This window comes from Betta splendens, chromosome 14 (genome assembly GCF_900634795.4).
Source record: "Betta splendens chromosome 14, fBetSpl5.4, whole genome shotgun sequence".
NCBI lineage: Eukaryota > Metazoa > Chordata > Actinopteri > Anabantiformes > Osphronemidae > Betta > Betta splendens.
Window position 1 is genome coordinate 12579526 of NC_040894.2, and position 21968 is coordinate 12601493.

The 21968-nt window shown below is 43.5% G+C and overlaps 3 protein-coding genes across 4 annotated transcripts; 1 reads left to right on the forward strand and 2 right to left on the reverse strand.

Moving 5' to 3' along the window:
• Window positions 1–4384: 4384 nt before the first annotated feature.
• Window positions 4385–8876, reverse strand: ruvbl2 (RuvB-like AAA ATPase 2). Of its 2 annotated transcripts, none has more exons than XM_029174222.3 (14): window positions 8662–8876; window positions 7874–7928; window positions 7677–7732; window positions 7430–7571; window positions 7172–7301; window positions 7026–7092; window positions 6803–6909; window positions 6600–6693; window positions 5799–6017; window positions 5593–5711; window positions 5355–5474; window positions 5141–5270; window positions 4915–5029; window positions 4385–4670 (listed from the first exon to the last, which is right to left on the reverse strand). In XM_029174222.3, the coding sequence occupies exons 2-14, from the start codon at window positions 7926–7928 to the stop codon at window positions 4645–4647; spliced, it is 1380 nt and encodes a 459-aa protein (XP_029030055.1). In that variant the 5' UTR covers window positions 8662–8876; the 3' UTR covers window positions 4385–4644. The 2 variants fall into 2 exon arrangements, with proteins under 2 accessions (XP_029030055.1, XP_029030056.1); XM_029174223.3 differs by lacking the exon at window positions 8662–8876 and adding an exon at window positions 8581–8659.
• Window positions 8877–10091: 1215 nt separating this feature from the next.
• On the reverse strand, window positions 10092–13701 carry ftr83 (finTRIM family, member 83). Its single transcript, XM_029174221.1, has 7 exons — window positions 13067–13701; window positions 12692–12787; window positions 12358–12591; window positions 12122–12281; window positions 11976–12035; window positions 11554–11643; window positions 10092–10923 (listed from the first exon to the last, which is right to left on the reverse strand). The coding sequence occupies exons 1-7, from the start codon at window positions 13640–13642 to the stop codon at window positions 10397–10399; spliced, it is 1743 nt and encodes a 580-aa protein (XP_029030054.1). The 5' UTR covers window positions 13643–13701; the 3' UTR covers window positions 10092–10396.
• A 3286-nt stretch (window positions 13702–16987) lies between these two features.
• ftr82 (finTRIM family, member 82) lies at window positions 16988–21837 on the forward strand. The gene is made up of 7 exons (XM_029173835.3): window positions 16988–17825; window positions 19012–19107; window positions 19248–19481; window positions 19632–19791; window positions 19877–19933; window positions 20137–20208; window positions 20303–21837. Exons 1-7 carry the CDS (start codon window positions 17235–17237, stop codon window positions 20821–20823), a joined length of 1731 nt encoding a protein of 576 aa, XP_029029668.1. The 5' UTR covers window positions 16988–17234; the 3' UTR covers window positions 20824–21837.
• Window positions 21838–21968: the final 131 nt, after the last annotated feature.

A 21968-nucleotide genomic window follows, 5' to 3' on the forward strand; every position in this document is an offset into this window, starting at 1 on the left:
CATCAGGTGAGCTGTCTGTTATTTTTACATCTGTGAACATGATAAAACTCTGATGAAACGAGCGGAGACTTCAGCCCAACGAAAGATGCAAAGTGACAGTGGTCCACTGGCCTGAGAAGAGGAACGAAGACGAGGGATTACAAGGAGTAATCGAGAACGGAAACCAACAAACAACTCCCCAGGCTCTTAGTGCAATTGAGGGGAAACGGCAAAAAATAGCCCTGTGCTTCATTAGAGGCTCAGTCAAGGAGGAGACTTGTTCAAGTGTCCAACCACTGTCATTACAAGAAAACACAATAAAGCAGCTTCAGCTACACAGACAGCGGTACAAATATAGCACATCTGATATGTGGAAGATCAGGAAAATGTGAATGGAAGAATTCCATTAAAACGATTCAACACTAACTTCTTAACGTTTCCATGCTTGTCAACACTAATAGGTCCCAAATAATGTAAAAACTTCGGGATATAATTCTTTTGCATGAGTGCTTCCACAGCTTTTATTTGTACAAGTTATTGCAGTGGGTTTATGACGTATCGGGTCAGTTTATTTAATAATTTTAACTAACTAATAGGAAACTGAAGCACAAAAGAGTTAAATTGTGACGTATATAGAGAAATACAGAAAATAAAGAAAACTGATATTGCTGAATTTTACATCTGAAGTGGCCCTAGAATCCGTTCCTGAGGTACACCTCACATTGTGCTTAATCATAAGCAATGGTGTTGTCTAAACTGGTAGAAAAGTCAATTCAACATGAACAATGACATACATTAATACGTTTACTGTCCTGAGTGTCACACAATAAAGACATTTTCTCCACTTAGGAAGCAGACGCATGTTCAGGAGGACTCCTCTTTTCCATCTGCTTGTGGAATAAATAAAAGATGTGCTTTGTGGAGAGCCAAGTGGTGTGAGTGAAGGAAATAGCACAAACAATTCAGGAGGACGTGAGCGTGGGTAACGGTCAATCCTCCAGCTTAGCCTCGGACGTCATTAGCCTCCAGCTAGTCCTAATGATCACATCAGTCCTTGAAGGAGCAGCTTCATTCCAGACTGTGCTACTGAGGTCCCTGATGCGATAAGAGATTAATTTGATCTACACGCCGACTAATGTGATGTGAATCGACAGTGGAATTGTGTTATGCCAACTGCGCTTGTTATGCGCCACAGTGGGTTCGGCGTCGTGGGTGCAGAGAGTGTGAATTATGAATATCAAAGTTTTCTGAATTAAACATGACTTCATGCTTGACTGATGCTGTTTGGCGTTAGTTGCTGTTTTTGGCTCACACGTTTCCAGATTTAGAACCTCGGGTTCCACTGCAGCGTGAGCCGATTCACAAAAAAAATGTCCAAAGGCTATTTATGCCCATGCGTGTAAAGGGAAGTAGCTTTGTGAATGACTTGTACGACAAAGCCAGACAACAGCTCGTCTGCAACAGATCAGGTGTTTTAAGAGTCAGCATGAGACCATCACATAAAACCAGCAGATTTTGTGTAATTAAAAGTTCCTTATTCATTACACATGCCATTTATTGCCAATCCCAGTAATGAAGTGCTATTTAACTGGGCTGGCACAGTTATGCTCTAATACATAATACATGCAGTTGTTTCAAGACTTAAAAATACAATTTCCCATTTGTAAAGTACTTAGTCAGTGAAGCTGTGACCACCTCACAGACAAGAACATTTGACCAAAAATATGTTTTAGTAAACAACTCAAAATCGCTGGAACAAGCAATACAATAACAAATTCTAAATTTAGATTTTACTTAGAATCTAAACAACTGCGTGCAGCAACAACACTACAAACACGCTCACTAACAAACTTGTCTTGTTCTGAGAGCAGACGGTATCCTTTCCAAACGCTGGAGGTTGGTTGTTTTAACCAGGATCAAGTATTAAAACATGAATCCATTTATTCTTGGCTTAACCTCGTTCCTCCTGACAAATAGAGTCACCATTATTAAATCCAACATTGTCCTCACGCTCTGACACAAGCACAGGAACAAAGGCAGGGAGCTGTTAACCACAAATGAGTGGCTGTCATTGAAGGAGCAATAAGAAATGAAATAATGAATGAGGGTGATGGATTATTCATGATGGCAGATGACCTACGAGGGGCAGCATACTCTGAGAAACAAACTGCACTGTCACTCTCATTTAGATTAGTAACCCCACCAAATATACCCCACTAATATGTGCCTCATGTGAAAGTGCAGCACGATGCACTTCAGATGACCTCTGCTCTGTTTTTGCCACAGGAATTGCATGTTCTGCCTCTTTACATGTGACGGCAAATGACTAAAGATGAAGATTTATTTTTTCCTGGAAACCTCAGGAAATGGACCTAAACTCTAATGATTGATGAGCAGGAAATATAGGAAAACACTTTAGACGGAATGAATGTCATTTATTTTTTTGGGTCTGGAGCCGACCTCATTTCAAATTATGATTGGCTCAGGTTCAAGAAGTTACCTTCTGCCTAAGAGCCCTAGTCAGGTGAGGAGTCAGGTAGTGAAGACAAATAAAAGCAGTTCCCAGCCTCATTCAGAGCCACAGTGAGGACCTTCATGAATGGGCTCCACACATTTTTTTTTATTCTCATGTGTTAACAGGAAATAACGACTATATATCTATATCAGATCAATACAATTGACTAGGAAAATTAACTATAGGACTGATGGAATTGATTTTAATGAGGTTACATTTAGTTAACGAGATTCATGCAGAAACCCTTGTTAAACTGAGAAAAGGTCAAGTGACCTCTGACACAGGCAATAGTGTGGAAAGCTTTCCTGCCTGCCACAGGGATGCAGGTGAAAAGGACAAGACTGGTAAAAAGTCAGACACACACACACACCACCTTCTGGGCTGGGGATGGTTTCAGACGGCCTCCATCATAGTAGTGGAGACAAAAAGCAGCCTGATCTGTGCAGCAGGCAAAACGCCTTGGTGTGTTAGCGTGCTGGGCGCCTTGCAGCCTGTGTTGATAAAGAGTGTGAGGGCATCTAAGAAAACCTGCTCACTGAGGGATCTGCTTTAGGGTCACGGACACTGACAATAAAGGCCTTTATGTCAAATGTGTTTAAACAAATTTTAGACAGACAGATGTCTAAATCAGCTAAGTCACAATCAGCGTGACATGGCTTTAGAACCACAACAATAAAAATAACCTCATGACTTTTACGTCAGCTTCATTCCAAACAGTGAGTGCTCGTACATCTGATGCAGAAGGCAGAAGCCAACTGCAGCCTCCCTCGTGGGACCGATGGGGGTTTGTGGCATGAAGCCAACCGGGTAATCCACACAGCGCTTAATATGAACTGTTCTCCCCCCCGTCAGCTCACCTCATACTCTATAAAACCGATTCATCTACTTTAACTGGTTATGAATGAATAACGCGTTCTCGGTCTGTGGGTAATACAAGTGTCTGGGAGCAGGCTGTTGTTTTTATGGGATGGTTAAACTCGGACTTGTATCTGTTTGAAGCCAATCAGGAGGCACTGATTTGATGAATGTGTAACTGTGGTGTTATACACCACTCCTGTGTATAAATGTCACATGAACATACATTTCGGCAATAATATATATAAAATATATAGAATTTTAAAGTCAGCTATGCTGCTGGAGCCGCATGCAGAGAAGCATGGAAGCAGCTCAGTTTGTCCAGGTTTTTAACTGAAGTATCTAAGTTAAAGCTGTGGGCGCCACCTTGTGGTAACACGTATTAGCTATATTGATCATTTGTCCCACCTTTAGGGAAGTTTTCTTCACAGTTTGTTAAATTTGTTCCATTACTTTAGGTTTAAACCATAGTACATAACAAAAAATGTAAGCCACAATGAGTGTGATATTGCTGTGACACAAATGTTTTTGCCCTTGTGTAAGTAGAATGCAGCATCCTTCTTTTGATGGGTGGTCTGTGGTTATTTTTAATATAGCCAAATATGTTTACAATTATACCAGCCTCAGGCTGGGATAGAAGGAAAATGGGTGAGCAGAGAGAGAGAGAGAGGAAGGGGGAGACAAACTGTGGCAAAGATGCAACTATGACAATAAAAACCAATAATAATGATAGAAACAGCAAAAAACAGCACAAGGCAAACACACAACACATATGAACAAGTCCAAGCCTGACCAGACACCGCACAGCCCACTATTACATTAGCAGCCAGTGACTAGTATGAGTCATGGCTGCTAATCTAGACTAGAGCAATGCCTGTGCCTCAGGACCAGGAGGCCATGAACATCTGTCCGTGACAAGCCCATGACAATAGTTCCATGTGTATCACATCACTAACTACATAATAAAAATAATAATAAAACTTATGGTATAATGTTCTAAAATCAGTTGTTTAGGATAAAACCAAGAAAACAATATGCTTATAAAAGCCTGTTTATTAATTGTCATAAAAATAAACAATGTAAAGTTAAGTCAACAAAGAAAATAGAAACAGAAAAAAGGGAACTGTCGTAAATTCAGAATTAAGCCAAATTTGTGTATATTAAGATTGTACAGGAATAACAATGTAGATAATTTCATTTGTATTTTGCATTTTAAATGCTTTGTTCAATTTTTTTTCCCAGGGGACAATCAACAACAAACACTTCACAGTAAGAAAACAGAGCAGATATCTTCATTACGACGTGTCCATTGAAGCTGTTTCTGAAATAAAATACCAACAGGTTAGTTTTTCACAACATACTGTAGTTTTGTATACAAAAGTCATTTACGTTCCTTTAAACATGTGTAACACTCTTTTCTGCTACTACAATCGACTGATGGCAGCTATGGCTAACATCTAAAAAACCTCAATTAAATGGCATTTCTGTGTGATCAGATGAACAATCCAGAACAGAGGAATTTAGCCTCAGACTCCAGAGAATCAGAGGATGAAGAGCAAACTTACGTGTTTCATTGAAGAGGAAGGAATCCTGATACTCTTTCATGTACTGTGATGAACGAGCCTCATCCAGGAACAGAGAATAAACTCGTTTAATGTCATCCACCTGAACTTCTGTCCCCTAAAAAAACGCAAAGACAAAGAATGGAGGTGATCACGATACGTTCATAGCATGGTAATATTTCAGAATACAGCTGCAGAAACGGCACCTGCTTGTTCAATAGAAGCTCACCTTGCGTTTGCGACACACCAGTCCTGCAGTGCTGATCAGCTGGATCGCGTAGCGCAGGGATGTCTCCATACCGATGCGCGTGAGAACAGTGTGAGCCTCTTCACTAAGCTCCACGTCTTCCTCCTCACACCTAGTACAGAAACATATCTGTAATTTCTGAGGTGGGGAAAACAGAAACAAGCATCGCAGGCAGATGATTAGAACATATTCTCACCGAATCTTGAGGATCTGCCTCGTCTCTTTTTCAGTGTAGGGGGAGGTGGCGATAATCAACAGGCGGTCCAATAGATCTATAGGGATTCCATGAGGACTCTGGTAGTTTGTACCACGGATACTTAACAGACACAGAACAACATGGTTAAGAAAAATGCAATGCAAGTCCATATTGATTTATTCCTATACGGGAAAACTCAAACGGGCAGAGGAGAGTAAAAGGTAGGTGTAAAAAGTACCGGGTGATGCCTCGGTTAGTGGCCATGATAAGAACTGGGGACAGGTCACTCTCCAGGGCGCGGTTCAGAAAGGAAAAGCACTCCATGTCCAGCATATGGACTTCATCAATAAATAACACCTGGAGACCGAACATGCAGAAACTCATTTGAGTACAATCACACAAGCATCAGGTAAATACAAACACAGAGACAGACGTTCCACCTACCCCTGGAATTATCTCTGCCTTGCCCTCCTCCCGCCATTCACACACTTTAGCATTAATCTGCTCACGCACTTCAGACTTGATCTCTCCAGTGTCTCCAGAAAAGAGCGCCAGAAAGCCTTGAGTACGGCTGTTGATGACGTCAATCTCATGAAGAGACACTGTGTGGACCACCTCTTTCCTCTTCTGCAGTTCTCCCTCTGGGCACTGCACAAACTGTGTCTGTAAACACAACAAGAACAAAATTTCTATGAAAATTTATTAAAATTACAGGACCTGTCCCACTGGTGGACTAACCCATTCACATCCAAACAATTGCTTAGTGAAAGTTGAAAGCACCTAGTTCTCTAAATCTTTAAAAGTTTTCCCATAATTCATGGTTGCTCTTGTAATATGACTTTAAAACATAATTGACTGAACAGTGAAATAGTAAAACTCCAAATAGCTACACTGTTCTATAGCAAACTGTTTTGATGTGGAAACGCTGGGCTGCATTTAATAGAGATGCATCGCAGGTTTCCTGGTTGCTCTATGTTGTATCCACAGATCTAAATGATTTTCATGGTGTTAATAAAATGGTTACGAAATAATTGTTTTTAATATTCTAGGGGTCAAATGCATGCAAAAATATATTGCATGCATTTGACCACACTTTTGCATATTTTTACAAAAAAAATACATTGCGGAGTATTTGCAGTTTCTGCAGAATTGTGGGCGTTCTGTAAACAATTACTAAGGCTTCTACTGTATTCTGTTTGGTTGTGTTGTAAATTCGCTGATTGTTTAAGTGATGTGACAGTTTACCTGAGCTCCCATGGCATCGTAGTCTCTGGCTCTGGTAAAGGAACGACCCAGCTTGGTGATTTTTCCTGTTGCTTTGTCAATAGTAATAACATCCCTAACAGAAAAAGAGAAATGGCATTTATATTACGTCTGGTTGGTGTGACAAGGAAGCAGCAAAATGACTACAAAGAATAGATCATGACGTGTAAAAATTCATAAATTACCCAGCTTGAACCTTCTCTTTACTAAGGCTGTCTATCATCTTGTTGCCCAGATCATATATTGTCTCCATCTCTGTAGTCTTCAGAGTCAGCTTTCCCACTTTTGCTCCCTGTAAACAAAGACATTTTACAAATAACTGGGGGGAAAAGTGTCACTGCAGGTTATTAATACACATCTATACAGTTAAAGGATTTTTTTTTATAGCAGGTGCACTGGCAGGCCTACCGTTCCAGTGGCTGGTCTATCAATCTGGATTTCCACCACCTCTCCTTCAATTATCTCGGTTTCTTCTCTGTAAAATATTATTGAAAAACATACAATTAAAATCACAGCAAACAATAAAATATACAAACTACTATAAGGACACTCACTTGATCCTAACTCCAATGGCTTTCCTGAAAGCTTGGCTGAGTGCCTCAGTTTTACTCATCTCCAGTGAGAAGATCTCACTACCAGCCAGCGCTGTGAAGGGCGTGTCTGGGCCAAGAGACTGGGCAATACCTGTATTACGAACACGGAACAAGTATACCTTAAACCAATTACATATTAATACAAGGCAACAATATCATTTCCAGGAAAGGTTGATGCAATGACATGCTGTTCTGGAAAGCCTCCAATGCAGCTCCTACCCATAGCAATGGCAGTCTTTCCTGTGCCAGGTTGGCCAGCAATTAGCACTGCTCTGCCAGCAATGTGACCATCTTTGATCATCTCTAGAATGACCCCTGCTGCCCGACGGGAGGCCAGCTGGCCAACCATCCCCTGAGACACCTGCCAGTGAATAGAAACAAGTGTCCTTAAAGACAAAATCCACACATTATATTTTACAGGAGCAACTTAGGTCCCACCGCTACGAACGGTAACAAAAGGCCATACCTGTCTTGGCTCCAAAGCATCATCCAAACCAAGGCCACGAATGTGGGAGTGTGCACCTGGACACACAACAAAACATTTAAACACTAATATTGACTCATCTGAGAAAAGAAGTGTTAAATATGTACTACTGAAATCAACATCATACAGATGATACCAACTGAACTGAGTGTCCCTGCTGCAAATATATGTGCTCTTACCAATCCTTTCGATCCGTGTTATGTCCCGAACCTCTGGAACCTTTGTAGTTGCCATCTATATTAGAAGATAAAATATATAAATTTATACTTTATATATGAATAAATATTATATAAATATAAAGTGGAATGTTATCAATGAATACCACTCTCACTCTCTGTCTCCTATATTGGTACTATTCATTTAACACAAGCATGAGCAGTGATCTCTAAAATATCTGCGGTAAAATTATTCTTTGATTGGCCTCTGGGTACTGTACTAATATACTAATTTTGAACTGGCCAATAATGCATTAATTATAAAATCTACTTAATACAATTTAATTACATAAGTTGAAACATCAAACTGCTGTTGGTAAAATCTGTCCCGTCCACTTGGTTGTCATAGTGACAGTTGCAAGCCACAACAAAAGAGTGGATCTACGGTTAGCTTTGCCAAATTACTGTGACTTATCGTTGTGGTTTTTATCTTTATAAATTACGCATTTAAACACTGAGGTGTTGCTAAATTCCACCTGAGTGTCAGAACAAACACAAGCTATAAATATGTAATCCTACTTTCACCACATAACTAGATGGTAACGCTAGCTAATGTTATGTTAGCAAACAAGCTAGCTTCATTCATAGCGTCCGGGTTTCTGTAGTCACCGTTACAAGCCGGCGGTCGTGTAATACTGCTACTAACTAAGGCTGCTTCAACTTCAACTTACATTTCGACAATTGTGATGCGAAGACAAAACAACCAAGCTTTATAACATTTACTGCAGGTATCGTGTGAAACAGACACTCACCTGTGCTGCCACACTTCTGAAAATGTGAGAATGCGGCGCGTCTTTCACTCGGTGCGCAAGCAAAATGTGTCCGAAGAGAAACAAGAGTTCTCGTTTCGAAGTGTAAGTTAAGCTTATGGTAGAGCGCCCTCTATAGACGTGGTGGAATCTAATAATGCAGATGTCATAGATTCGTCTTCCTCTTCCTTTACTGTTTCCTGGCGGTTGGCAAACAACAGTACAGTACAGTACAGCAGTAGTAAATGTGTTTGTCTCTTTTCACTTAGCTGCAAAATATCATCCAAAGCCCTTTCTTATCATCTTTTACTGCTCTCCTTATGTCAGCCTGCATCAATTTATATTCCACCAAAATCTGAAAAGGGTGTATTTTATGGCAGTTCAAAAGACCTATTTCTGGCTTTGTTTTATAAAACACCTTGGTGTTATTTTCCTTTGAGGCTTTACTTTTGTTTATTGAATGGAGTTCTTTGCTGCACTAAAATCAGTGCACAAATACTATCATTCAGTTCATCAACAGGTTTTCAGAGTAGATGCATGGGAGGCAGTGCACATGTTGCCCCAGCAGAGGTCATAAAGCTTACAAGTGGCTAAATATTTTCTATGCAGTTGCAGTTTTATAAAAAAATAAATAAATAAGAGTCATGGGCACGATATGACAGGAAATTATTGTAGGGTCCCTAGTCTAAACAGTTTTGATCCCACAAACACAAGAGGATACTCTAAAAAGGTCTGTAATGATTCAAAGAATGTTTTGTTTGTCATTGCCACCGGTACTAATGTTTCCTGCTGTTTAATCACTGGCGTGTGTTTAAATAAAACACATGCTTCGTCAATTACCGGCCCTGACTTTGAGTTCAGTATCTCCTGCGATAATCAAGTGGCAGGAACATTTACAGCTACGTTCATGAGGAAAAGCTCTCATGTCGCAATAGCAAAACTGCCTGAAACCAGGTTGGTAATAATTAACTAGATACAGAGATGTTTAAAGTCAGACTGGGTCACACCTTAATTCAGCTCGCAGTAAACGTGTCACACAGCTGCTTGTGGAGCTCAACCTTGTGTAAACTCGCTAGTTCTGTTCCACCGCCTCACCTTCTCCTGAACAATCCTCAAAGCAGGCAAACTCCCACAAAACCAACACTGCGCTCCACCGTCACTGAGCGCGAACACACTGTCTGATCGTTTCATGTTCGTCCATTTTCATTATGTGACTGTTTGTTTCGCTTATGATGCAAATATTCCTCAGGTGCATTATCTGGCTTGCGATCACGTCAACCAGGAAACTGATCCATTGTAGAGTTCTTGCTAGAAGCTTTCACATTGTAGTGACTGTGTTTTCATGTATCTTTATTTTTGATCCGTGCATGGTGTGCAGGCTGAGGGAGCTGACTTCAGGGAATAAGTAGAAAAAATATAAAGAGGAAAGAAAATGTGGAAAAAATCATTTATTGAAAAAGCACATCAGTGTATAAATGATCATGTCATACTTGAATCAAGTACAGTCTTCATTATTTTAAATGGTAAATGCTCATAGTCATGTTTATTTGCACAGTATATTCACAGTCATCACATATAGTTCCCCTGATGAGTAACACATTGATCTAAAAATCAACATATAAAATCTGGTAGGATCATTAAAATCCTGTCATGAAGCAAAAGGAGCAATATTTGTTCTGTAGATTGTTCTGTAAGGTCATACTTCAATTTAATCACAGTTTTACATTGATGTGTTAAATCACAGCTGCATGATAGTGATGGCCGACTCATACCAGACCCAGAAACCTGGGTAGACAGCTTCGCTGAATGAGGCCTTAAAGCGGTGGATGAGCGACATGGTGTCGCCCACGGTGTAGAAGGAGAGGGTCCCCCCAGCGTGGTCCAGGAAGACCCCGATGCGGGACGAGTAGGGAGCTCGCACCTCCAGCTGGTCCTTGTTGTGACGAGCTGAGTAGCTGGAGTCGGAGCAGAACAGGCTCCAGGACTTGCGGTTGTAGCCGATGCGGCAGCTGTCTCCGTATCCGCTCCTCTTGATGCCTTTGTAGGTGACGCCGATGGCGGCCCCCTCCCCGCTCCAGTCCACCTCCCAGTAGTAGGCGCCGCCGGAGAGGGGCTCCCTACACAGGACCTGGGGCAGGGAGTCGAACCTGGAAGGGTGGTCGCTGTAGGACTGAGGGTCTCTCTTGAGGGCAGCTTTGCGGTTCCCTCGCGATAAGTAGAGCTGTCTGTAGGCCGTGTTCGAGTCCAGAGTGAGCTGACAGGCATCTGTCAGGATGTCAGGAACACAAATGCATTTAACGCACAGGAGGAAGAGTCTCAATCTGAGCCCAAATCAGCAAAACAAAGGACAGTCACAGCAGCTGAAGCACCCTTCACCTCGTCCCCACCGGAGGTTAAGAGAATCTAATCAGGATTTCTGCTTTGTTAGACACATCTAGTTAGTTAGATGTTTATTAACTTCATTGGAAGCGTGAGTGAGACCCTCTGGCTGACAGAAATCAGTGATACCGGGATTTGGACGTCACCTGCCTGCTGTGGGTCACAGTATGTGGGACACCCGCGGGGCTCGGCCGGATCTGCCCGGCCTATTATCTGGAACGCCAGAGGAGTCGTCACTGCTTGTGAGTTTGATCACAAACAGAAGATCATCTAACAGAGAGCATCTCCAACAGTGAGATCCACAACCCTATTGGTATCAGAGCGGCACTAATGTAAGGACTCAGCCCCAGTCTGCGTCAACAGTTCAGGATATGCAGCAGTTACTGGAATCCGATGTTTTGTGATCAGCCACAGGGTCTGACAGGGAACCTCATCAGCATCTAATTTGCCTTATGCACTGAAGCGAGCACCAAGAGTGAACTGTGTCACAATAGGAAAACCGGATTAGAGACTCACATTTCAGGAAATCCTCCCTGTAGCGCGGTTCCTGGACCGGAGCGGCTGAAGACGTGGACTGGAGAGTCTTGTACACGACGGCTTCCTCACCTGTGGCGGCAAACATCATCATTATTGGTTTAGTAATAGTCTACAATTATAGCTTTCCATCAGATTAGAAAAGCTGCATCTGTGTGACTTGAACAAGGCTGATAATGAAGCTATTTCCTATTTCCATTGCACTCATTCAGATCCTGTCAACCTAATGGAAATAACCGAAGACCGTGCAGCTTCTCCTCCATATCACATGTGTTTAAGTGAGTCACATCCTAATCGAGGGAAATATTTAACCCTTTGATGAATTTGATGCTCCAGCCACGCTGGAGGAAGCTGTGGATCCATTTGAAATGAAATTTCAATCTCATTCGTTTCGTCTGACGCACCTTTATTAATCGAGCGTCTCTTCTTGGAGTCCTCCAGTTCACAGAAGGGCATCTTGTTGACTGCGGGAGATGAACCAATGGTCACCATGTTAGTTATCTTTTTCTGTGCTTCATAATAGGGAGCCGGCGTTTGAGGCCACGCCCACCTGTCTTGGCGAGCTTCACCAGCTCCTCGTTGCTGAACTCGTTCATGTGCTGCTTCATCTCAGAGACGCTCTTGGTGACGGGGTCGAAGGAGAAGTAGGGGTTGACGGTGACGGTGGGCAGCTCCTCGGCCTCCGTCTGGGCTATCAGCATGTGGTAGCTCTGAGGAGGAGGCGCAGCACAGGTTCACTCACTGAGCGCGTCCACGTCCTCCCGTCTCTGACCAAGCGCCTCTCACCTGGATGAAGTGAATGTGATCCTCGGTGCGGGACAGCTGCGTGATCTCGTTGTCTCTCCTTTTCAGGTCCGCGATCTCGTTGCTCAGACGCTCCATGTGACCTTCTGCGTTGTTGAGCGCCGCCCTCTTGTTGGAGGAGATCAGCTTGGCCATCTCCTGCTGCATTCTCTCAATGGAGCGCATCATGTCGCTGAACATCTTTTCACATTCTTGCAGCGCCCTGTGGGCAGAGTTCTACACAGAGAGGTGCATGGAGATGAGGAGCTGATGAGGAGCTGACTCAACTTTGCCTTTAGTCTGCACTGGTTAGTCATGTTTTGTCTGAGACACGGACCTTGAGTGAGTCCACGGCCTGCTTCAGCTCCTCCATCTGCTTGAGCCGGTCGTGGATTTTCTCCTGGATCTCGGCCTGTGTGGCTCCCAACCGTTGCTACGGGCAGAACAAAGGACAAAAGACATTGTTGGAACTGAAGACAGAAATTCATCGATCTTGAATAATCTAACAAAAAATGTCCCTAATATTCTAGTGCTCCCTTTTACAACTCAGTGCTGCTTCTCTGGGCGTGTTTAATTTATGGGCTTGTTTCAGCTACTGTGAACCGGTCTTTCATGCGTTGCCTGCTGTTATGTAACTGCACTTGACTAGTGATTGATTCACAGGTCTGAGCTGCTCTCTCCCTTCACTCGCGGCCAGTGAAGCGTTGCCTACCTGCTCGTCGGTCCTCTCCTGCTCCGCAGACACCATGTCGTGGCCTTTGTGTTCTTTCACCGTGCACAGCACACAGATGCACATCTGGTCGGTGCGGCAGAACAGCTCCAGACCCTTCTGATGCTGGGGGCAGATCTGCCTGTCCAGGTGGCCGATTTCATCCACCAGCTTGTGCCGTTTGAAAGTGGCTGACTCGTAGTGAGGCTTGAGATGCTTCTCACAATAAGACGCCAGGCACATCAGGCAGCTCTTGATGGCTTTCTGCTTCTTCCCGACGCAGATGTCGCAGCCTACATCCTGGGGTCCCGCGTAGTTGTAATCAGGCGACGGAGGGGGCGGTGGGAAGGACTCAGAGTTGCGTTGGAGGGTGGACTGGCGGGAGCTTCCGACGCGTCTCGGCGTGGGCCTCTTGTTGTAGGTGACCCTGCACTCGGGGCAGAGGTACAGACCTGTGTGGTCAGCATGGTCCCAGTAAGTCTTCAGGCAGATGGCGCAGAAGATGTGGCCACATGGGATGGACACAGGATCCCTGAGGTACTCCTTGCACAGGTAGCAGCTGTCCTCGTCGGCGGACATGGAGACGGCTCGGTCGGAAGATGCTGCAGAGAGCGATGGTGACTCGTGTCGGCGCAGAGGCAAAGTAATCGCGCAGGTCACAGGTGCAGTTTATATAGAGTAAACAGAGAGGGAGGCTAAACTGGTTGAGCCGAAACCAGTAAAACAAGGGCGTGGCGAGCAAAGGACACAGTAAATGCCTCCATCTATTACAGAGCCTAAAGAGAATGAATGAAATGTGTGACGGAAACACAACATTTGACATAAAGGTGGATTTATTTATTCATGGTTGTTTTTATTTTTATATGAACGTCATGAATAAATATAGTCTAGAATAATTCTGAACATTAAGCTTAAATTATTCTACAAACATAATTTTCTTTTTTAAAGTTTTTCTATATTTTAAGGTGACATGATATGGCTTCATGTTATGACGACAGGATGATGAAACCTCCCGTGTCCCATTCTGCTGCTGAGCGTTAGCTGCTGCCTGCATGGAGCATGTGCTGTGTGAGGACGCCCAGTTTTTACTGTGAACGGACCATTTCCTGACCTTTGACCTGTTATAATTCTTTGCCTTGCTTTGCATTGACTCATTCCAGTGCTAGATTGTGACTTTCACATAACCTGCGGCTGGTTAATCATCAACTCTGGTTACTTTTACTTTGTTTTTTTGTACCTGCAGCTTTTATCTCCTTATCTCCTGATAAGACGCTTCCTTGTTTTTGACCAGCACTAACATTTGGACATTATTACTAAAGGAATTGTCCAGTGTCCATCCAGTTTTTCACAGTGAACACACCTCTAAGTCAGAATAGTTTCAGGGCCCTTGAAATGGAGACAGGAATGCAACTACACTTGATAGCCCAGATAACAGGAGGGCCGGGAGTCCCTGCGTAAAAGATTCCATTGTTTCCGAGCCAGCAGTGCCCGAGCGCAGCGCCAGGCATTGTAAGACTCTGTTGTCTATCAACAGCAGAAAGAACAGATGACATGGAGGAATAAATGTAGCATCTGACACGGGAAAAAAATGAGCTGACAGGGTCACACGGACACGGGTCTGACATGAAACTTGATAAGCTACTGCCACAGAAAGATATACAAAACTTACATACTACTGTTAGTTTGACTTTAAATGACAGTTACTTTGAAACAATTTGTTAAATCGATCTTAATATTACAAGATTAGTTTTAGTCTTCCTAACAGACCTGCATCATGTCAGTGAAAAGTACTGAGTTGAGCAGTTTCTAGTGGTTTTATGTTATGCAAACTAAGACAAATTTGTCAGTCTCTTCAGCAACATGCAAAATCAGATATGTTGAAAAACCAACAATACAACTGGCCTCAAATTAAAAAATGTTCTTCAGTCCACCTGCGCCCTACACAACTGACTGAACCTCAAATAGTTTTCTATTGTGTGTGTGTGTGTGTGTGTGTGTGTGTGTGTGTGTGTGTGTGTGTGTGTGTGTGTGTGTGTGTGTGTGTGTGTGTGTGTGTGTGTGTGTGCGTGTGCAGGACACAGGAAGAACAAACAATCCAGTGACCATCACTTAAATGTGCCTATACTAAGAGTCTTGAGTTATGTAACACATCCTTGACCTTGACCCTAAACAGAGGAGATATCGTACATGGGGCAGATTTTGAAGTTATGCATGGTGCCATTCAGCTGTTCCCTGTTTTAAATTAAATTTGCTCATTGTTGTCACGATAACTTCAAAATGTGGGACCACTATTTAGAAGTTGGTCCCATTTTAGTCTCATTGGACTCTTTTCTATGAACCCAGCTCTAATGAACACAACAACATGCATTGGTTTTTACTCCCACAGTGGTTGCCACGACGACAGCAACGCTTCCTAGTTGCAGGCATCCTTCCATTCACAGTTGGCCTGCGTCTGTTTAAGCCACCTTAACCTTTGTGCATCTGCCAGCATACGCGATTTTTCCACTGTTTTGCAAAAAAACATGTTTAAATATGAGATCTTCCTGTGTTTTATAATTTATGGTAAAGATGTGTGCACGCGTTTTGTTTACAGGTATTTGTATTTTCCCTTTATATTTTAAAACTGGAACCTGGAATAGACGTGCTGCTCTGCAAAAGTTTTTACGTCTCATTTCAGTGTCATCTTCCCCTCAGTGTTATATACTTTTGTCCGTCATATTTCAGTCCAGTGTTCCAGAATTTCATAGAGACTAAAATCATCTCTGCAGCAGCTGCTCCAATAACAAGGACAGGACAGTAGTGAATCTGTAAGCACTCCCATTATTCTAGAGGAAGGAAGGAAACTGGCTTATCAGAAACCGGACCAAATATGGACAGGTGAAACTAAGAGGAGAGGAATGAGCAGTGATACAGACTGGAGGTGGAGCCAGACTAGCTCTAGTGTAATTTCACAGAGAAAACGCCTTTATTACCTTGCTTCATATCAGGCAAGACGTGTAAAGTTCACCAGAGTTTAATACTCCGATTACCATTATCAACATCCTTTGGAGTTTGGACTTTCATAGTAAGCATGAGAAATGTGCTGGTTGCAGTGTAAGTGGGGCAGCAGTGCTGGTGGAAACCAATAGATAGGCTGCAATTGAAATGCTAATGAAAGGCGATGATGTCACCGCACGCTTCATGCTGCAGAAAGAGTCGAGGCCTGCTCCTTCCCCTCCGCTGGGTGTCAACAGCACCGCGTTAGGTAACGATGACATGTGTTAGAATAAAAGAACTACTGTAACTGATGAAACATTTACACAAATATGTGAAACACGCATTACGACAGCACCACCTGCACCTGACAGGGACGTGCACGTGCGCATGTGTGTTTCCTCCTTGGAAAAAAAAAGATTCTGTTGCACAAACAGATTCATATCTACGGTTACGAATTGACTTGCATGTGACCGGACTGGTCCAACTGGTTGCAGAGTCAATCGCAGCTTTGACCTCTAGCTGCCTGTGAAAAACTTTTAAACACATAAAAAAAGCAAGCAGGGATTTTAGAGATTTCTCTGAACCTCTACTTGAGCTCGGTGTTTATTTATTGGGTGGTCCCTCGAATTCCTACAGTACCTTAATGCTGCGGTGATGTTTGTCCGACTATAACCGGTTTGAGACAATGGTGATTCTGTCGGGCAACAATAGGTGGAAATACAGCTGCTGAGATGTGTGCGTGTGCGTAATGCAGCCACAGATTAGCCACAAGAGAGAAAGGAGCATAAAGGAAACGTCGGGGAAATGGGAGTGCTTCCATGTTTCCACCTTATTCTCCGTCCCTTCTTCAGCTCTGCACATTTCATTCATTCTCTCTCGGTGAGTGTGCCGCCGCTCTCTCCGCTCCCGTCTGTCCACCCTCATTCTCTCCCTCTGCCTTTCCCCTCTCCCTCCTCGCTCAACCTGCTTATCTAAACTGGGCAGGGCTCGATATACTCACAGCACGGTGGGAGGGCCTTGTCTGCTTTCAATCAATAACCTCTGGAATTTAGAAATACAAGAAGGTCCTGTCTCTGGCAGGCGGTAACACACTCTGAGGGCGGGCTCCCAGGCGCACACGGCAGACTTTTCCATCGGCTCCTGTCACTTCTTCCGTGTGTTTCCGCAGGTCTGACGGCGTTCTGGGTTTATCACAATGGCCGATCACACGTCGCCAGACTACTTCAGCTGCTCCCTGTGTCTGAACCTCCTGAGGGATCCGGTGGCTATCCCCTGTGGGCACAGCTTCTGTATGGACTGCATCAGCGGCTACTGGAATGAGGCTGACTACACGGGGATCTACATTTGTCCCCAGTGTAAGATCACGTTCACCCAGAGGCCAGTGCTGCGGCCCAACGCCACCCTGAGCATGGTGGCTGAGAAGATCAAGAAGAGCGGACTGGACCTCAGCCCGAACGCGTCCCAGGGGAATGTTTATGCTGGCGCAAACGACGTCCCCTGTGATTTCTGCACCGGGAAGAAGTTAAAGGCCGTCAAGTCGTGCCTGAACTGCCTGGCGTCCTACTGCGAGAAGCACCTGAAGCCTCACTACGAGTCGGCCACCTTCAAAAGGCACAAGCTGGTGGACGAGCTGGGAAACCTGGACAGGAAGATCTGCCAGCAGCACCAGAAGTCCCTGGAGCTGTTCTGTCGCACGGACCAGATGTGCATTTGTGCCATCTGCACAGTCAGTGAACACAGGGGCCATGACATTGTGTCCGCTGAGGCCGAGAGGAGCGAGAAACAGGTAAGAAATCCTCTTGTCTCTGGTTGGGATCTCTGTAATACGCAGGAGTCAAACAGTTGCCCTCAGAGAATGAAAGTGAGTCTTTAGGAGCAAGATAAGTAGGTGCCCGTTCTCATACCAATACACTTTAATAGTCTCAGGATTAATTTGAGAAACAAACTGAATGTTTCACCCCCACTCCTGTCCGAGCTGAAGGGGGGGTTTTGGGCTGTACTTTGACCCATGTCAGCAGCGCTATCAGCTAGCCTGGCAGGCATTCACCGCCAAAACAAATCCAGCTCTGTGATTAGCTCGAGCTGCGAACGGGGGGGAAAAGCTGCTTTTTCAGGGAATGTGCTGCTCCAGCTGTGGGAGAGAAGCAGTACACACAAAGTGTGGGCCCCTGCGCCGCTGGTTCCCACCTGTGGGAGTGGGCCTGGTGATACTGGAATGTCAGGGAGTCAAGGCCTTCGGCACCGCACCGCCGGCCAATCACAAGGCTGCAACCGTAGAAATGCACATTCAAATCACACAGCAGGAGATAATGGTGTGAACAGATACCACAGTGTGAATCTGGTTTCAGTAATCACTGCTGGTATGTGTGAGTAACTTAGGATGAACTCAGAATGCGGGTTAAAGGTTTTCAGGATGTGATGAGGTAATAACTGACTTTGCGTCTGGTTCGTCTCATCCTTCGGTTTCCAACCTGAGTCTCACACATCTCGCTCCATCTCCGTCTCTCTCTCTCTCTCTCGCCCCCTCCCCCCGCTCGTGTTTCCCAGATTCCCCGCATTCCTCAAGCTTATCTTGAAGAATGGGTCGGTGGGTTTGGGTAAAAGCTGAATGAGAAGCCCTCTATTCGACACGTCAGGGCTGTGTGCACCTTGAAACATCTCTTCAGAAGTCAGGCAGCCGTAGATTCACATTCCTGACGTGGCCAGAATTCCGGTCCGGATTTTTTCCCTCCTCTCCCCCTGAGATAAAAGCCTGGCCATATTAAACAGATTCTTTGAGTGGGGTTTATTAGAAATGCCAAAGTGGCTCCCCAGATATTTCACGGATAAAAATGAACAATAACAAAGCATAACATTCAGCAACATCCAAATAACCTGATGTGATGCATCTTATTTGATCCTCTATGATGAAGTTGCATCAGAATTTAATGTCATTTCTACAGATAACTCTGTAACACTCCTTTACTCTGCAGAAACTTCTGGGAGTCTCCCAAGCTGAGATTAGACAGAAATGCCAGGAAAGGGTGAAGGAGCTGGAGGAACTGAAAACTGCTGTGGATTCCCTGAAGGTGAGGATGTTGATACTATCCTGTGTCTTTCTAACACACCCTGTGTTTTCATCTAAAACAAAGGCTTTACTATGGGTCTAACATCACACACACAGTGGTGATTTCAGTAAAAACATTGACATCCGGACTTCTCTGTCCAGAACTCGGCCCAGAGAGCGATGGTGGAGAGCCAGAAGATGTTTGAGGACATGATCCGCTCCATTGAGCGAATGAGATCAGAGGTCACCAAGCTGATTGGTATCAACGAAAAGGCAGCTTTCAACCAGTCTGAAGCTTTGGTCGAGCGGCTGGAACAGGAAATTGATGAACTGAAGAAAAAGGAGTCTGGTCTCAAGCAGCTGTACAGCACCGAGGACCACATTCACTTTCTGCAGGTAGTAAACTCATTCAGAGGCAGTGATGTTTTACAATATTTTAAAAATCCTATCACCACATTTTTGTTCTGATTTACAGCAAATATCATTGTTAACATTGAGGGGGTAGAAGCTTTTATTAAGTTGTGTATTTATTCTTTGTCTGATCAGAACTTTAACTACCTGTGCACCCCCACTGACGACGGCTTCATTCCAAAAGTGAGCTTGAACCCAGACTTTTCCTTCGCGGCTGTCAGGAAAGCTGTGGGTGAGATCAAGGAGCGCCTCGAGGAATTTGGCCGAGAGGAGCTGCTAAGGATCTCCAAGTCAGGTTCGAGCTCAGCGGCTGCAACTTGATAGTTAATAGAGCACCAGAGGAGTCAAATGGCTCAGTGTGAATGTGATATGTCTTACAGTGAATGAAGTCCCAGTCTACACTACGGAAAGTCGAACACTGGAAAGAAAGATCAGAGGTGAGTTACACCGTGAAGGAATATAGGAGGACTTGAGGTTAATGAGGTCTTATGGTGATGGTTCCCTTTGCCCTGAAGTGTAGGAGGCACGCAGCACAGCAATTACATCATAGATCCTTGAGCTAAAACACTGCATCAATAAAAGCATGTGTGTGGGTGTATGCAGCTCACACTGACCTAACACAATATCTATTCATCTGCAGCCAAAGAAATGACAGTGGACAACACTCCTCCTCCTCTTCCAGAGCCGAGAAGCAGAGCAGATTTTGTGAAATGTACGTATCTGGTGTATTTGTGTGACATATAAACCTAACTCATATGTAACTAGAAAATAAATATTATTAATTGCGTCCATTCTTCTGCCTTCAGATTTCTGCCAGTTGAAACTGGACCCCAGCACAGCCTACAAGGAGCTGTACATCTCTGAGAACAGCAGGAAAGTCCTCCGCACCAGAGACCTGCAGCCCTACGGCGACAACCCAGAGAGGTTCGATAGCTTTGCCCAAGTGCTGTGCAGAGAGGCCTTGTCTGGAGGCCGCTTCTACTGGGAGATCGAGTGGAGCGGGGAGTTCTCCATCGGGGTGGCCTACAAGAGCATCAGTCGAAAAGGCAAAGGGTCATTGTGTCTCCTGGGCTACAACGACAAGTCCTGGAGCCTCCTCTGCTCGGACTCAGGTTACTCTGCTTGGCACAACCGGGTGGACAAAGCCATCAGCGGCCCCCACTCTCCCAGGCTGGGTGTGTACCTGGACCACAGCGCAGGTGTGCTGGCATTTTACAGCATAGGCAACACCATGACCCTCCTGCACAGGTTTGAGACCAAGTTCGTCGAGCCCATCTATCCCGGGTTTGGAGTCGGAACCTCGGTCAGGATCTGTAACGTCAAGTGATGAATATTTATCTGTCTTCATTTTATCAATATCTGAGCTCTTGTGAATATCTGAACATATTTTTTTCAATGCTTTTGGACTATATATTTTTGCTAAATGTTGAAAGTGTATCAAACCACGTGGGTGAATTTATGTGTATATAAATTTTTGATCTTTAGACATATTAACTTTTGCATTGCATTGTTTTTTTTAGGAAATAACAAAATGCTTTATTGCTACACAACTGCGACATACAGAAAAGTGTTACGCCTCTTAGCTTCTGATCAGAACTGCTGGATGATATTACAACATGTCATGTTACATTTTTTCATTTATTTGTTCCTAACAAATTTCAAATTATTTTATTATTTAGTCATGAGTCACAAGCAACGACAACATTAAATACATTTACTTGTAATAGGACCTCACGTTGTTGGCCAATATTATTGCACAATAAACTGAATACATTATATACTTTTGAAAGTAGAAGTGAAAAGGATTATTACATTATTGTTGTCCGAATATATATAAAATAGTATTTGTTTGTATTTTTATTTCATGTTGTGATATTATTCAACAGTGAAATCAGTTGCTAAGTCCTGTTTTTTATTCACTAAAATAAACTAACCTTTATTTAATTTTGTGATGTTTACTTATAGAACAGGCAACTTAAGTATAATTGTATCAGTTAATGAACACACTCATTTTTGATAGAAATAAATAAAGAGACATATGAATTCCTAGTTTTGTTTTTATTTTATTTAATTTTGCATAATAATTGTTACCCATATTTCTTCATTAAATGTTTCAATGGGTAAAGGTCTGCATGATTTGGACATACAAAACTTAATCCTTCATTTTATGTTTGAACTAAAAGTCAAATTGGTACGTGAAATAGTCCATTTGAAATCACAAGCATGTCCATTTGCTGATTTGGAGCATTCAGCTGTGTGTCAGTATGAGCTTAACAGATATTTCCTTAAATAGGCTATTTTCTATTATTTAACTGCAGGCAACTGAATAATCTGAAATAATTTTGAATAAAAAAAACTCAAATCTGAAGGCAACAATTGATGTGATTATATGAGTTAGTAATAATACTAAGAGGGGCTTTGTGTTATATATCGCTAAATACACACAAACATGCAACCTGTCGGTCGATCTAG